This window comes from Elephantulus edwardii, unplaced genomic scaffold (genome assembly GCF_000299155.1).
Source record: "Elephantulus edwardii isolate Elephantulus edwardi_28Jun2011 unplaced genomic scaffold, EleEdw1.0 scaffold00061, whole genome shotgun sequence".
NCBI lineage: Eukaryota > Metazoa > Chordata > Mammalia > Macroscelidea > Macroscelididae > Elephantulus > Elephantulus edwardii.
The window spans coordinates 8068767-8084642 of record NW_006399811.1 but is presented as its reverse complement, the minus strand read 5'-3'; the positions used below and the strand labels follow the sequence as shown (position 1 = coordinate 8084642).

The following is a 15876-nucleotide window of genomic DNA, read 5'->3' as shown; positions in this document are numbered from 1 at the left end:
GGTAGGGTGGAGGGAGAGCGCAGGAGGGGAAGGCCCTCTATGAGGTGGATTGATTCAGTGACGGGGGTAATAGGGATGGGAGTGTCGGAGACAGCGCAACTGACAGAGCAGAGTTTAGGGCTCTTGTACATAGGGCCGCTATGAGTCGCAAGTGATTCGATGGCACATAACAAGAACAACATATAACAGGAGAATGCTGTGGAACCTCCTTCGGTGAGAGGTGGTTGTATGTAACCTGACTCAGCTGAGAGGATCCCAAAGCAAACTGAAATAGATTGGCAGCCCCGCCAGTACCACCGCCAGCATCAGCCCCTTATCTCCACCAATCCCCAACAGTATTACCTGGCATTTGAAACAGTGCTGAGTGAGCATGGTCACTAGGTCTCAGGAAAAAAAACATAGGCCAGTGGCTTTAGAAAAATAGAAAAATTTAATCTTTACATATGAAATAGTCACATCTAGGACCCTGATTTAAAGTTGCGTGGTTTTTTGTTTTTTTTAAAAAAGTTTTTAAAACTTTTTCTTAATGTGTAAACAGAACAAGCCTGTGATTTTTTTCACACCCTCTCCTGTGAACCTTAGGGAGCTTGGTGGTGCAGCCTGACTGAGTCTTGACCACCTTACCCCTCAGTCTGAAGCTCTCTGCCACTGCACTGTTAGCTCTGCTTTGGAAATGGTAACGTGAAAGTAAATCCAGCCAGGCTCCAGACCTGAGGTTCGTTCTCCCATGCCCTGGGCCGGCAGGATTTCATTGCTCCCTTCTCTGAAACGGGAGATCCTGCAGCCTGAGTCCCAACTCCAGGCATCTGCACAGAAGAGCTGAGATGCTAAGCGGACCATCAGGAATGTCATAATAGCCCTTGGGCTCTGTTTGTCTCCCACGCTGCTTTCTCCAGCCACCTGGCCTGCACTTTAGAATGAGGGTCTCTAAGGCACCAAGCAATTTTAGTAATTGGCTCTGGAATTTTAGGAACTGGCCTTCCTTTTATATGCTGGTTGTGTGTTACTGTCTGCTGGATGTTTCTTCCTCTTATAGTTCCAGTGCTCTGATAGGCCCCAAGGTCCTGTCAGTGGTAAGAAGTCACCTTCCTGTAGGAAGTCTTCATCTGGCCCTCAAGGCAAGAAGTAGTTAATTCTTTGGGCAATAGATTTGCAGCCTTGAGAAGAGAAGAGTGGTTCCTCTTTGGGGATATACACCATCATCCTGGCGATTTCTTCCAGTGCCTCTTCTGTATACAGGACCTCCTGGCTCAGGAAGGCATCACGTGCACACAGCTTCACATGACGGTACTCCAGTGGCAGGAAGGGGACAAAGAAGTCAATCAAGTTCTCTTTTACAAGACGGCTGCGGCCAAAGCCACTGTCTATAAAAAAAAATAAATAAATAAAATAAAAAATTAGCCAAAGTTACATGCAGTCTTACTCTGGGAGCTGAACCCAACTGAGTTTTCCTGAGACTAAAGTCTGCTCTCGGGCCAGTTCCAACAGAACTGTCTGACATGTGTCAAGGACCATGCAGGTCTGTCTCTGCGAGCAGGAGTGCCCTAAAAACTACCGACGTGCACTACAGGTGGAGCGATCAAGCCTACCTGACTGAAGGTGAATAGGTTAGGTTCTCAATGTGAGACCCTCTTTCCAGGATTCAGAGCCCCTTGCATGTATTTCCAGAGCCACTGCAAACTACTCTCTTTAAAAGTATTTTCAGAAAAGGAATTGAGGTTTCCCTGGAAAAGCCATGCCTGGACAACATACTCTACGCCTCCCCAAAGCTGAGATGATTATGTTGTCTGTCCTCTCTGGTCCTAGAGGCTTTATTTCATAAACACACATTCTAACACACATCACTCCAACTGTGGCCTCGTTTCTGCTTGGCTGGGAGCCAGGTACCTGTGGACTGCACAATCTCTGCCCTGAGTTGTGGTTCCAGGTGCTCCATCGTCATCTCCTCCCGGGAATGGCCAGCCTTGAGCAAATTTAGGACCACCTCATTGATGATATTGCCCCCAAGGTTACTGAAAGAGATACAGAAGCTTGTTAAGAGATGTGTTCTTTTTTTCTATTTCGCTTCCAAATGGGTAGGTTGGCCCCTGCAGCCAATGCATTGTTGCCTGGAGGAATGATGGTTCAGGGACTTGGGAGATACTGTCACAGCTCTGTACAGAGAAGACACTGTAACATGACGCACACAGAGACTACCAGGTGCAAGAGCACGAAGGTGAGTGGGACGTGCAGCTTCCACCCGACCTCAGCGTCGTCGCGGAGGCACACGTGTGATTCCAGGCCTGTGGCAAATGCTAATGCAAGAACGACTAAAACAGATTAAGGCTTCTAAGCAGATGTAGGCCTGTGCTTAGCAGACCTGCAGACCTGAGGCAGGTAGAGACGGGCATCAGAAAGACTGTGGGATTCAGGAGCTGCAAGCTGCACACAGTGATTGGAGCATAGGTATGAAAGGCAGGCCAAGATGAAGGCGAAGAGGCCTTCGCCACACATGGGGCTTTTAGCTTATGGGTGAAGGACTCCGAAGTTAGAACTGTGGGGCTCGGGGTCACCCGACCAGCTGACTTCCTAAGAAGATCCTCCTAGGGCAGCAGGGGTTGGATTACGGCAGCACGTGACCAATGGATGAAGGTCTGCAGGTAATCAGCACACAATGAACGGCCGCAATTGTGCAAGAGCTGCCCTACTGCCAGCAGTCACCCCATCCTGCCTTCCCCACAGGACACAGATGTGCTGAGTCTCACATAGTCTCAGGGCTTCTAGGGTGACAGGCAAATGAATGGGGTTCATTTACCCAACCCGACGGGCAAAGACTCCAGTGTTTGCCCATCTCAACCTAGAAAACCACCTGGACTGGAAGTCTCTGGAAGATAAGTTTAGCCCGCATAGCTATGTGACATTAGTGCCTAGTGCAGTGCTTAGCTCATACCACATGTCAGTACATGTTTATTAAATAAATGGTCATCTCTGCACATTTGTGTACAGTCTACTCCAACCTTGAATCTCTCTTGTTTTGTTCCACAGCCAATGACTTCTTCCCCCAGGCTGTGGATGTCCTCTCACCCACAAAGATGAAGCCTTAGACCCCTGTCTCGTCACCGTGCCTCCCTGTTCCTCAGGACTGGTACTCTGACATAAACATTACAAGCCGAGGCAGATGCTGCCCTCACAGGTGCCTCTGCTAGATTCTTCCACGTCGCTGGCTGACTGGAAGGCCTGATGTGACCAAGGACAGAAAAGTATCTTCAGAGACCAGCCCTCTCCCTCTGCACTGAGGCAAAGCGCCTCTTAGCCCCAAGACCTCAAAGGAGGAGACTCAAAATTTGACTGTCATTAATCTCTGAGGCTTTGCTTCCCCATTTATATAATGAGATAATTAGACCAAGCAACTGAAGGTGTTCTCCAGTCAACAGTCAAACCCAGCAGTTAGTATCTTCTGTGTGCTGAGGTACATAGCGCAGTCTTTTAACTTTACTAAGGAGTTCTGGCAGCATTATGTGTAATCCTCAGGACCGCTTCCCACCAGCCACATCTTCATCCTGTGAAGCAGTGAGCAGGTTCAAACCACCTGCCTTTCAGTCAGTAGCCAAGCGCTCCACACGGCGCCACCAGCCTCCCTCAGCCTTTAGACCTGGTAGAAACGGGCTAGGGTGTCAGTTTTCGGTAACTGGCAGTTGAGCTGGTTCAACTGCCCCCTCCCCCTTCAGGAGGTGGTAGTGGCTTCACTGGCCTGCCCTCTGGTGTCCTTTCAAAGGACCCAGGCCCTTTGTTGGTATTGTTGTTGTTGTGTACTGCCCAGCTGGAACCGACCCATAGCTGACTCTCTGGCGGGTTTTTAGAGGCAATTAATCACACTGGAAGGGATGACAGCTGGTGGTTTGAACTGCGTGCCTTTGGGATTGCAGCGCAGCTTCTTGCCAGGAGGCCCTTTAACAGAAGCGGATTTGGCATAGTTCGTTGGGGGGGTGCCCTGCTAATCCAAAGGTGGCCAATCTCCTCCCCTGCAGTTTAAACACCCACCAGGGGGTCGGTTGTGAGCTGGTTCTGACTTTCGAGAGATGAGTTTTTAAACTCTCAATCAGCTATAGTTTTATTTTTAAAGGAAAATCTTTAACTCCTTCTGAAGTGGGAGGGGGCAGCCTTACTGCAGAAATCAAGTGGAAAGATTCAAATACAATCTTGCCTAGTTTCCACTGACCAGCTGTCATGGAATCAATGCCAACTCATGGCAACTCATGTCAGCGCAGAACTATGCTCCACAGACAGGGCTTTTGTGCCTCTGAATCACAACCGACTTTCAGCTGACCCTCTGGCAGGTTTCCAAAGATTGTAAATTGAGCAGGAAGAGATTGCCCATCTTTTCTCTCCAGGAGCAGCTGGTGTATTTGAACCGATTGCTTTAGGGTTGGCAATGCAACTTCTTGCCACTAGGCCACCAGAGCTCCTCCTGCAGGGCTTTTAAGAGTTCCTTTTTTCCAAGTAGATCACCAGGTCTTTTTCTTCACTAGAATACCCCGAAACCCTGCATTTAAAGGAATCCCTAGCACAAGGGTAGGGAGTGGAGAGCTTATGGCCTTGGAGACAAGAGCTCTCACTGGCAGGGAACACTGAGTGCCCCCGAACAGGAGACCTTATCATTTTCAGTGACCCTTTCACATCCCACTGCCGGTGTTTGTCCTCCCAAACCCATCAACACCCCCCTGCAGCCAGGCTTAGCCTCTCCACCCCTGTGAACAGCTTCCACGTAGGGCTTTGTCCTCAGCTCAGTGTCCGTGCCACGTCACTCTGCTGCCAGGTCCACAAAGGTCACTAGGGGAAAGGGCAGTGCTGACCACGTGGAAGGTGCAGCCTGTGGGTCAGTGACCAAAATACTACAACAGGAAATGCTTGTCCAGAGACCACACGATCACCTGGTCGCATTAGAAATCCTGGCACAGGTGAGAGAAGACGAGGGTGCCTGGAATCTGGCAGGGGCTCAAGTGTGGGAAAGGCCGGCAGCATTGACTAGAGGCGGGCGAGAAATCAGGACTAAGTGGGAGAGAGGAGAACCAACAACACGGAGGAGTCAGCAGTGGGGAGACCCCAAGAAGCTTAGGAACAGAAGTGAACAGGACTCCTGGATTAGGGGCCCCTGCAGACATGCCTTAGAGTCACTAACTCCCCGCCCCGGTCCCCCCCCCCTTCTCATTTTAGTGGGGAGTATTTAAGAGATAAGCCTTAGGGCACAAGGTGATTCCTTGTTATTCTGCACCTCCTCTGAGTGGTCCATAGAAAGTTGCACTGCTCATGAAAAGGTCATGCCTCCCTGGAGATTCTGAGGGAAAAATATGAAATATGGCCAATCTCCTCTCCTGTGACTTATACATATATATCAGTTAACAAAGCTGACATCAGTTTTCTCCAGCTTACAAAACTGGTTATTCTGTCTTAGAATTCTTTGTTTCCTTTCTTCAGTCTTTAAAGTAGTTTAAGCTTTCTGTTTACCAGGAGAGGAAATGCATCTTTCCCAGATCAGTGTTTACCTCTTTGAAACAGTTCTTCTCCCTGCCCCATCACTTAATCTGACTGTTTACCAGGAAAGGAAGTATCCTTTACTGAATTAACTTTTATCTTTGCACATCTAGTTTTTCTCAGTCATATGTTAACTAGATTACAGGTTGCCTGTTTAGTAGAACTGAAATGTGAACTGTTTTTTCCAAATGTAGAAATTCTTTGATTATACTAACAAAAGTGCATTGTTAAGTGAGTTGGTGTCCCACTGCTGGTAAAAAAGCCTAATGACCACTCCCAGGCCAGGAAGCAGGGGAGGCAGTGTTTGATGGGAACTTGCTGTCCTCCCAGATCTGTAATAAAGTACCTATGATATTGCAGTCCGTCTGTCTTATGGACAACTGACCATGGAAAGAACCCCTTGCATTCAGTTAACAGGGCTATCTCAGATGGTTAAGTGATATAGAAGCTGAGGTGAAAAATGAATATGGACATTTTACTGACTTCACCTCTGGATTCTGGGCACTCAAATCATGTCAGAAAATCCCTCTCAGCTTTTCTCCTGAAACCTCGATGGGAGCAAGGCAGGGCAGTGTCCCACAGCCTTACACAGCAAGGACTTGTCACCAACATGCTGAAATCCACCCAAGCAACAATTAAGACCTGCTCCAACTTGTGGGTCTACAATCAAACAAGATCTGCCTTTCACAGCTCTTCCCTCACATCTACAAGCTGGGACAAACTAGCAGCCCCCATTTCCCCTCTAACAGATGGCTCCTTGGTAAAGCTGGGAAAACCCCCAGAGTGCACTGGCCTGGGAAGATGAGGGGTGTGGTAGGGAGGAGCCCTTGGTGTGATTTCTATTCTGACTGAATGTACAAGAAGCCACTTGTGAAGCATTTGAGTTGGGCCAACAGGGACCCTAGTCTGACTTTCATTTAACCTTGGGCAAGGCTCTCCTCGTTCAGCCTCCATAAAAAAGATGAGTCGAACAGGCTGATCTCTAAGCTTGCTCCTTACAAAGCCTTTTGCAGAGCCCGAGGCCCACACCGGAACAAAAGCATCGGATGTACTGCCTGATCCTGCCCAGTCATGTGGCAAATCTCTGTGCTCGGGGAGAACCAAAGAGTTTTTGATTCAACAATTGTGCCCTGAATTTCAAGCCAGTGACTTCTGTCATCAGAGAAAAGGCAGACCTTCCAAGGCTGCAGAACTGGCTGGGAAACACTGCTGCTCTCAAAGATTTTGTTGGGAATTCTCAAAGTTACATTGCTTTTCAATTATTGCGCTGACTTGAAAATGTAACTTCCTTGTAAGAGAGGACCCAGCACCCCCTACCTGACGTGTTGTGTTCAGTGGGGAACTGTGGGGACCCTCAGCATGCATAAGAGGACCACGCAGCCAGGCAGGGTTAGAGGAGGGATAGCCTGTCTTCCAGGCTGTAATCCAGGGGCCCCATTTTTCAGAAGGGCTTTGGGTTAAGTATTAGGGGCAGGAGGAGGGAGACCTGGGGCTTCCACTCAAGCAGCCAGGCATCTATTTTCTGTCCTCGGGTCTGTGCTGGCTTCTCTTGAGGAAGACCACAGACACTCTCATCTATGTAAGATGCGAGGAACCCCTCCCAAGACTGGGCATGCAAATTATGTTAGAAAATCTTTGGACACGCCTTCTTTACTTCTATCCCACCTCCATCTCTCTAAACTGTTGTTTCTCAATCTCACCTGAGAAAAAGGAAGATGGTTCTTGGGGTCTCAGCTGTGTGACTCGTGGGGGCCCAGCGTTCCAGATGTTGCCCCAGGGCCTCCAGCAGCTCTGGGTGCAGCTTCTCAGCCTCATCGAAGATGAACAGGGTCTGGTGGCAACGCTGCTGGGTCTCCTGGATCTGGCTGGCCAGCTTCTCCTGAGCAGGACACAGGGAGTGGTTAGAAACGGTGGCATGCACATTCCCTTCCAGCCCCTTGGATGGTGGTTTATCCCAGGACTTTGAACCAGTTCAGTCATGACCAACAGAACAGACCTGAATTTGTAACCTGTGAGAGTACTGAAACAATAATTGGAATTGGAAACATCACAGGTTGAAGCCCTGGAATGGGAGGCTTGGAAGAGGTTGTGTGGTTTTAGGTGCCAGGCAACTCATAGCAACCTTGGGAGCAGCAGATCTGACCTTGCCCTAGCTTGCCCTCACAAGTGCTGATACACTTGAGCCCTTTGTTGTACTTTTAGTCAGAACTGACTCACAACTGACCCTCCGGCAGGTTTTCAGAGGCAGTTAATCACACAGGAGGAGACTGCCCATTCCTCTCATAGAGCAGCTGGTGACCTCGAACCATGTGTCTTTGCGATTGCAGCGCAGTTTTTTGCCATTAGGCCACAAGAGCTCACGTGTGTCAATCTGTGAGCGTTTTCATCTCTCTATGAGCCATCACCTTTCCCATCAAGATGTCCGTTTCCAAGGACTGACAACATGCTCAAAATATGTGAGACAAAATGTCACTGTCCTTGTCTCTAAGGATACCCTGGTTGCAATTCCTCCAAGCAAGACTTGTTGCTTCTTCTGGAAGAAGCCTTTTGATGTGGGAGGATGGGCATTCTCCTCCAGTGCAACTGACTCTGAACACACACCAGAGGGTCAGCTATGGGCCGGTTCCAACTCTATGGTACACAACAACAAAAACATCCTGATGCACGGTAATAGATTATTGCTAAGGCTGTGGAGAGAGATACACATTCAAAATAACATGACCATCTTGGAGAGCTGGGCACCACTTTCTCTGACTCTGCCTTTGGATGCCATGCAATGGGTATGCTGCTTTGTTTTCTTGGAGACAGAGAGTTTCTAGCAGGGTGTGGACCCAAAATTTTTCCCATTCCAGTTATTTTGGCACACTCACATTTTATAAATCTGGGTCTGTTCCAGTTTCACCTCATCAGATCAGCCATGACTGATCTGTACCAAACTGGTTCAAAGTCTCATTTCCCCAGCTACCTACAGTAGATCTCCCAGGACTGAGCTCCACCCTGTCGTTAGGGGCTGTCAGAAATGACTCAGTGAGTGGATTCAAAGTGCATGCCTTTCCGTTAACAGCATCTAGGGGCCATCAGAGTGCCACCTTAGAATCACCAAATCCAAATCTCTGGGTGGGGCTAAGACATTGGTATTTGAATAAGATCCCTGGGTGGACCCTGAGGTTTGGAAGGCAAAACTAGGTGGAACCAGCCTGGGTGGAGGGAGAAGCAGGGTGTGGCATGGCTGTGAGAAACCTGCCTGTCCTCGAGGCTGGGGTGGTAAAATGTTCCCTCCCCACTAGAATGGGATTAGTCCCAGAACTAACCTCTGCCTCTGGGCATAAGAGTCAGGCTCTAAAACTGGAGTGACAGGTAGATTAGGCTCAAGAGCCCTAAGAGAACTCTGGTGGCATAGTCTGTATGAGGTTGCACTGCTGACCCAAAGGGGATGCTTCACTGGTGGTTCAAACCCACCAGGATCTCTGCAGGAGAAAGATGGGCAATCTCCTCCCCAGGCTCTCAATTACTCATGTGTGAGTTCAAATAGAGGCCAATGAAAATTAAAATAAGGCTTCAAGAACCAATATATGATCTTGAATCAATTCCACCTAAATTTCAAGATCACCTTAAAAATAGGTTTGAGGCACTGAACACTTATGAGAGAAGATCAGATGAATTGTGGGATACTATTAAGTATATCATTCATGAAGAAAGCAAAAGGTCATTATAAAAACAGGAGAAAGAAAAAAGTTGAAATGGAATGTCAGAAGAGACTCTAAAGACTACACTGGAGTATTGAGAAGCCAAAACAAAAGGAAACCATGCCAAAGTAAAAGAGCTGAACAGAAGATTTCAAAGGGATCAGGACAAAATATTTTAATGGTTATGTGCAGAGAGCTGGAATTGGAGAATAAAAAGGGAACTCCCATCGCTTCTCGGCCTTTTGGCTAAGATCAAGTGTAAAAAGGGAACTCCCTCTGCATCTCTCAAGCTAAAAGAACTGAAAAATTTAAGTTTCATGTTACAATTATTGAAAGATGAATGGTATGGGTAATATACTGAATGACCCGGAAAGTATCAAAAGAAAATGGAGGGAATACCCAGAATCATTGTACCAGAAAGAATTGCTTAACACTGAAAAATGTCAAGAACTACCATATGAACAGGAGCCAATGGTGTTAAAGGAGGAAGTAGAAACTGTATTGACGGCATTGGCAAAAAATAAGGCCCCAAGAATCAACAGGATACCAACTAACTTGTTTCAATTAACAGATGCAGCCTTGGATGTGTTCACCGGTCTCTATTTGTTCCCATTCCTAAGAAAGGTGATCCAATTGAATGTGGAAACTATCAAACAATATCATTAATATCACATGCAAGCAAAATATGGCTGAAGATCTTTCAAAAATGGTTAGAACAGTACACAGAGAACTGCCAGAAATTGAAGCAGGATTTAGAAGAGGCTGTGGCACCAGGGATATCACTGCTGATGTCAGATAGATTCTTGTGCTTTATTGACTAAACAAAGGTGTTTGACTATGTGGGCTGACATTAAGAAGAATGAGAATCCCAGAGCACTTCATTGTGCCCATGCAGAACCTATACCTGGACCAGGAGGCTGTTGTGCAAAACAGAGCAGGGAACACTTCATGGTTTAAAATTGAGAAGAGAGTGTGTCAGGGTTGTATTCTCTCTCCATACCTATTCAATCTATATGCTGACCAAATTATCCAAGAAGCTGGACTCTATGAAGAAGTGTGTGGTATCAGGATTGCAGGGAGACTCATCAATAATCTGTGTTATGCAGATGACACAACCTTGCTTGTTGAAGGTGAGATCAAGCTACGCAGCCTTTGTTATGGATTGTTTGTCAAGAAAACAAAGATTCTTACCACTGAACCCATAGGCAACATCAAGATGGAAGGAGAGGAGGTTAAAACTGTCAACAGTTTCCTCCTGCTTGGATTAATATTAATACCCTTTCAGGAAATAAAGAGTTGCACTGTACTGGGAAAATCTGCAGTTAGGGACCTCTCCAAATTATTGAGGAGTAATGTTGTTAGTTTGAGGACTAAGGTGCGTCTGGTTCAAGCCATAGTCTTTCCAATTACTTGCTATGAATCTGAGAGCTGGACAAAGAATAAGGATCACAGAAAAAGAACTGACACCTTTGAGCTGTGGTGTTGCAGAGGAGTACTAAACATCCCATGAAAGGCCAGGAGAACGAACAGATAAGTCTTGGATAGGGTAGAGCCCGAATGCTCTCTGAAGGCAAGAATGATGAGGCTTCGCCTCATATACTTTGGAGTAAGTTGCTGGGAGAGGCTATTCCTTGGAGAAGGACATGATGTTAATGGGAAGGGTGGAGCATTGGAAAAGGAGAGGAAGACCCTCAACAAGGTGGACTGACATGATGACTGCTGCAATGGGCTCTAGTATGTCAGGAAGTGTGAGGATGGCACCGGATGGAATGCGGTTTAGATCTTTTGTTCACAGGATCCCTATGAGTCGTACTTGAATTGACGGCATCTAACAACAACAAGACTCACTGGAGCATCAGCTATGAGTTGGTTCCAACTCTACAGCAATGAACTGTCTGAGTTCACCGAGCTGAGTCTCAAGTGCCCAGGGGTAGCCAGAGTTTCCAGAACTCCTTGGGTGTTTCCCTAGTTGGAGAATTCCCTGTCCTGAACTCTTAGGCTGGGCTGAGATGCAGGGACAGCAAGTTTGAGGTGGGCCTGTTTGGTGCCTACCCAACGTTTAACTGGGAGCTGTGCTGCATCCCCCAAGCCCCAACAAGATAAGCTCTGAATTACAGGTAAAAGAAACACCTTCGCATCTTTTCAGGGTTTATCAGGAGTACAGGATAAATAGGAGTATGATAAGGGGCTCACACCAGCCTCTCTGGACTCTGACCTCAGCCAGAGTGAATATGGTGTGTGAGAGGGTAGGAAAGAATATCAATGTGTCCATTTCCTCGGTGGGAGACAGATTTTTCAGATTTTTCCAGAGACCTGGCCAGATAGCTCCTCCTGGGAAAGCCCGGCTGACTGGTCGCGGGCCCCTAGGACAGCTGGGGTTCATGACATGTCACCCTACTCTGGCTCCCCAAGGCCACAGTGAGACCTCCAGGTTATCTGGGCAAGCTGTCCACAGAGCCTTACATCATCTTCCCAGTCTGACAATCCAAATATTAGAAATGAGGCCAAGTTAAGTGCAGTCACCTCTGCCAGGCCTCTGTCACCTCTGCCAGGCCTCTGTCACCTCTGCCTGGGGTTTTCATCATCTCCTGGCTGACTTTAAATACCACATGTTTTAATTAGAAGCAACTTAAAACAGCAAAGCAGCTAAGGACCCGTTTGTCCATCTCCTTGCTGGCATATAAAGAACCATATGAGAAGACATGAGGAGCTGTTCCCTCCACCTTAAAATGTTAAAGTCCCTTATGCAACTTTCTGTCCAGGATAATTATAATGTCATAAAGCCACATATGTCCAGGGGAAGTTCTTGAAGGAATTACAGCAAAATGCTGACTGAACTGTGTGCTTGTGGGGAGATTACAGTAAAGGTTTCTTTCTCTGTTCCACATTTTCTGCAAGGCAAATTTTTTTTGCTTACAGAACAACACACACATGGATTCTCTGTTTATGCACAGTGTCTGCCCTGTGGATGGCTGGTAAGGAAAGAACTTGGGACCAGGGAGTCCGGAACGGCAGTCTCCCCTAGATCTCAAGGCCTCATCTGTGTGAAATGCACGGAGTAGGTGTTGTCTCTTGCGGGGTCTGTTGCAACAGCGTCCTGCACCCCATCCCTACCTTAACACACAGTGGCTTCTCCTGTGTCCCCCTCTTTGTAAGGTAGGTGATGTCAGGGGTCCCCCACCCCCAGCCCAGAGGCCACTTTGAGCTGGGGCAGCCTCATCCTCTTAACCCTGTCCAGCAAAGCCACCCGCCTGGCCTCACCTTGTACAGGTCCACGTATCTGGGGTGAGGAAAGTGGAACATAGAGATGAACACCTTGACACAGTCACTCTTCAGCCCGTCCCGGTACAGGTTCTCCGCCAGCATCCGGGCCACAAAGTTCTTGCCGGTGCCAGACCAGCCGTGGAAGGAGAGGGCCAGTGCTCCACTGGGACGCGGTGTCTCCACATAGTCCCTCACCGCTCTCAGCACCAGCTCCTGGGCCAAATGCTGGCCGTGCAGCCGCACACTGAGGTCTGATTTGAGGCCTGGGAGAAAACAGGGAAGAGAGTGAGAGACAGCTCGATGATGGCTAAGAAAGGACCTCTGGGATGTGAGGGCGATCTGGCTGCGACATCTGTCACCCCATTGATCTCCAGGGTTGATTCGGCTGATCTGGCTGGCAAGGCGGGTGTCCCCTTCCTCCCTCACTGATCCATGTGCGTCCCTCCCGAAACTGAGTGCTCAGCTGAAGAGGACGACCATCTGGATAGAAGGAAGACTGTCCTTCGGTCAAGGGAATACGAGTAGCTGCGCTCCCCTGCTAGAACCTCCAAACAAACTCTCAAGAAAGGACCTCTGCAGACCTCGGAGGGCAGTTACTCATCTTGCTGGGCCTCTGGACAAACCCAAGGACTAAACTCTCAGCACAAAGGAACTCAGCGTGATTTTCTGTAAAGTCTGGGGGAGAGAATCGAGTAGCCCTTCTTGTAGATGCTGAAGATAAGTCCTGTTTGTACAAAGAATCCCTTTCCCTTCTCTCCCTCTCCCCATCCTGCCTGCAAAGTTCCTCACGCCTGTGAGTTTCAGGACTTTTACGGAGAAGGCTTCATTTTATCCCTTTGGCTAAACAAACACTTGTTAGGAGCAGTTACTCTGTGCAAAGCCCTGTGCTAGGATTACGTCTTTGGAGCTGTGAGGTTGCAGGATCTGAGAAAGCTGTGCTAGGAGCTGGGGACGGTGTGAGCAAGGCACTATCTGCTGATTTTGGGGTTAGCCAGTTGCTATGTGGGAGCCATGGCAGATAATGTATGACCATGGAGGTGGCCTGTCCTTGTTGTGCTGAAACCTACTGTCCTGTCCACACACACACGAACAGGAAACATAATGCTTGACATTTCCTCTTCACAATAGTGCTCCCAAGTTAAGTATTATTCTCATTGCTGTCAAGGCAGAACTGACTCGTAACTGCTCTCCAGTGGGTTTTTAGAGGCTGTCAATCACATGGAAGGAGGCAGCTCACCTCTTTCCTTTGAAGCAGTCAGTGGGTAGATTTGAACCACTGGAGAGGCATCACCTTTGGGTTAGCAGAACAACTCCCTACAGACCACAGCACCAGCACACCCTAATACTAGTTATCCCCATTTAGAGCTGAAGAAACTGAGGCTTGGAGAGAACTGCCCACAGCTGGACAGCCAGTGAGGGAAGAGTCCAGGAATCCAGCCGAGGGGTTTTGCATCCCTAGTCAGAACAATGCAGGCACCAGAACCTTGGGGAACAATGAGCATGTTGAGGGCACAAAGGTAATCAATCTGCTGACTGCCCACCACACATCTTATGCTGAGCTCCCAGAAATCCAGTATCTTGCCTGGTCCAGACCCTGTCCCAGGCTAGGGGACTCCCTGAGGAATGAACAGAGACCACTGTGCCTGCCATCAGCATCCTCATCAATCAGGTGATCTAATGTCTAGGACAGGCCTAGTTTACAGAGATGAAAGGCAAAGGGTCCAGAGAGTTCTAGGTAAGGGAAGCAGTGAGAGGGATCTTGCGGAAAAGATTTAACTATTGTAAGGGGAGCTCTGGTGGCCTAGTGGCAAGAAGCTGCACTGCAATCCCAGAGGTGCATGGTTCGAATCCACCAGATGCTCTGCCGGAGAAGGAGGAGCAATATCCTCCTGTACCAGTCAGATCTGATTTGACGGTACACGCACACAAAATAATAAAAAAAAATAAATTAAAAAAAAAAAGATTTAACTATTGTAGTTGTTATGTGCCATCGAGTCAAGTACAACTCCTAGCGACACTATGAACAACAGACCCGAACCCTGCCCTATCCTGTGCCGTCCTCATCATCTGTTAAGCTCGAGGCCACTGCTGCAGTCACTGTCAATCCTCCCTTTCCCTATCCCCCCACCTTTCCAAGCATCATGTCCCTCTACAAAGAAAAGCCTTTCCTAGAAACATGCCCGAAGTATGAGAGACGAAGCTTCATCATCTTTGCCTCCAAGAAGCACTCAGGCTGCACTCTTTCCAAAACTAACGAGTGGCCTTTAAGCAGCCTGGAGAGTCAAAAGCAAAATGAATCTGCAAATCAAATCAGCTGATCTAATTCTCTTAAGAGAATCCACAGGCATTCTGGCGCGAGGCGTGATGGATATTATAAAGGAAGTTATAATGCGAGACACTCCCCCGTCTCTCAGGTGTGGACCCACTGAGGCAATCCTGCGGAGCCGAGATCACCAGGAAACCTACAGCGCATCACTCTCAGACATTTGCCGGCTAAAGCTTAGAGAGAGAAGGGGAAAATCTAACTTAAACTCACTGCAGTCAAGTCAGAATTAATGCACAGCAGGCTTCCGAGGCTATAAACAAATAGGATGGGAGGAGCCTGCTCCTCACCCCTGGAGCTGCTGGAGGCCTTGGGTTGGCAGTGCAACTCCCTCAAGGCCATGCCCCCAGAGACCCCCAAGTGTGCTGGCAGCTACTCACTGAATGTTAGCAAGCAGCATTTTTCAAACAAATCCACAATTTCCAATTCCCTTTCTCTTGATCCTCTTAGCAGCCCCTAGAGGTGTGCACCATGGAGCTGCTGCTCCTGTTTAGAGAGAGGGAACATGCTCTGGGCCTGATTCTGCTGGAGGGCTGTCGGACATGATGGATGATGAGTTAATAATCTCGGAACTCTCAGCATAGTGCCTGGGACAGAGAAGGTGCTCTCTCAGCATAGTGCCTGGGACAGAGAAGGTGCTCAGCAGCTATTCATTCTTCTTTCAGCCCCACACTCACTACAAGGGGGGCCAGGGGGGCAGGAGAAAGTGAATGGCCAATGAGCAGCCAGAAGCCCTCCGTCTACACGTGGTCTATACGTGGGGCGACTTGTTTCCCCTTCTCCAGACAGGGTCAGTCAGGGGTCATCTTAACACCTGCCGGTTTCCCCTCCACCCAGCTGCCTCACGGCATTCTCATGCCTTCCCAAGACCCAGGAATCCAGCTAAGTTCCCAAGTCATTCCATTAAAGGCTGAAAGTGGCTTCCAGAAGCAGATTCAAGATGTTTTAGTGCTTTTTCCATAAACTGCATGGAGCTGTTTTGGCCAGTATCTAGATGCTGTTGTTCTTACATGTCATGTACCAATTCATAACTGACCCTCCAGGAGGTTTTCAGAGTATCAAGGATGCTTTGGGCAGAATATTAAATGATCC

At 48.2% G+C, this 15876-nt stretch overlaps 1 protein-coding gene across 1 annotated transcript in view; it reads right to left on the bottom strand.

Annotated features, from left to right (window-relative positions):
* Window positions 1–1113: 1113 nt before the first annotated feature.
* The window catches only part of TOR3A (torsin family 3, member A), an 18212-nt gene continuing 3449 nt past the window's right edge, over window positions 1114–15876 (bottom strand). Inside the window, exons 3-6 of the mRNA XM_006887767.1 lie at window positions 12459–12724; window positions 7212–7390; window positions 1888–2012; window positions 1114–1364 (exon numbers count right to left, since the gene is read on the bottom strand). Of these exons, the coding sequence (XP_006887829.1) occupies window positions 1114–1364; window positions 1888–2012; window positions 7212–7390; window positions 12459–12724 (821 nt within the window). The remainder of the gene's footprint in view (window positions 1365–1887; window positions 2013–7211; window positions 7391–12458; window positions 12725–15876) is intronic.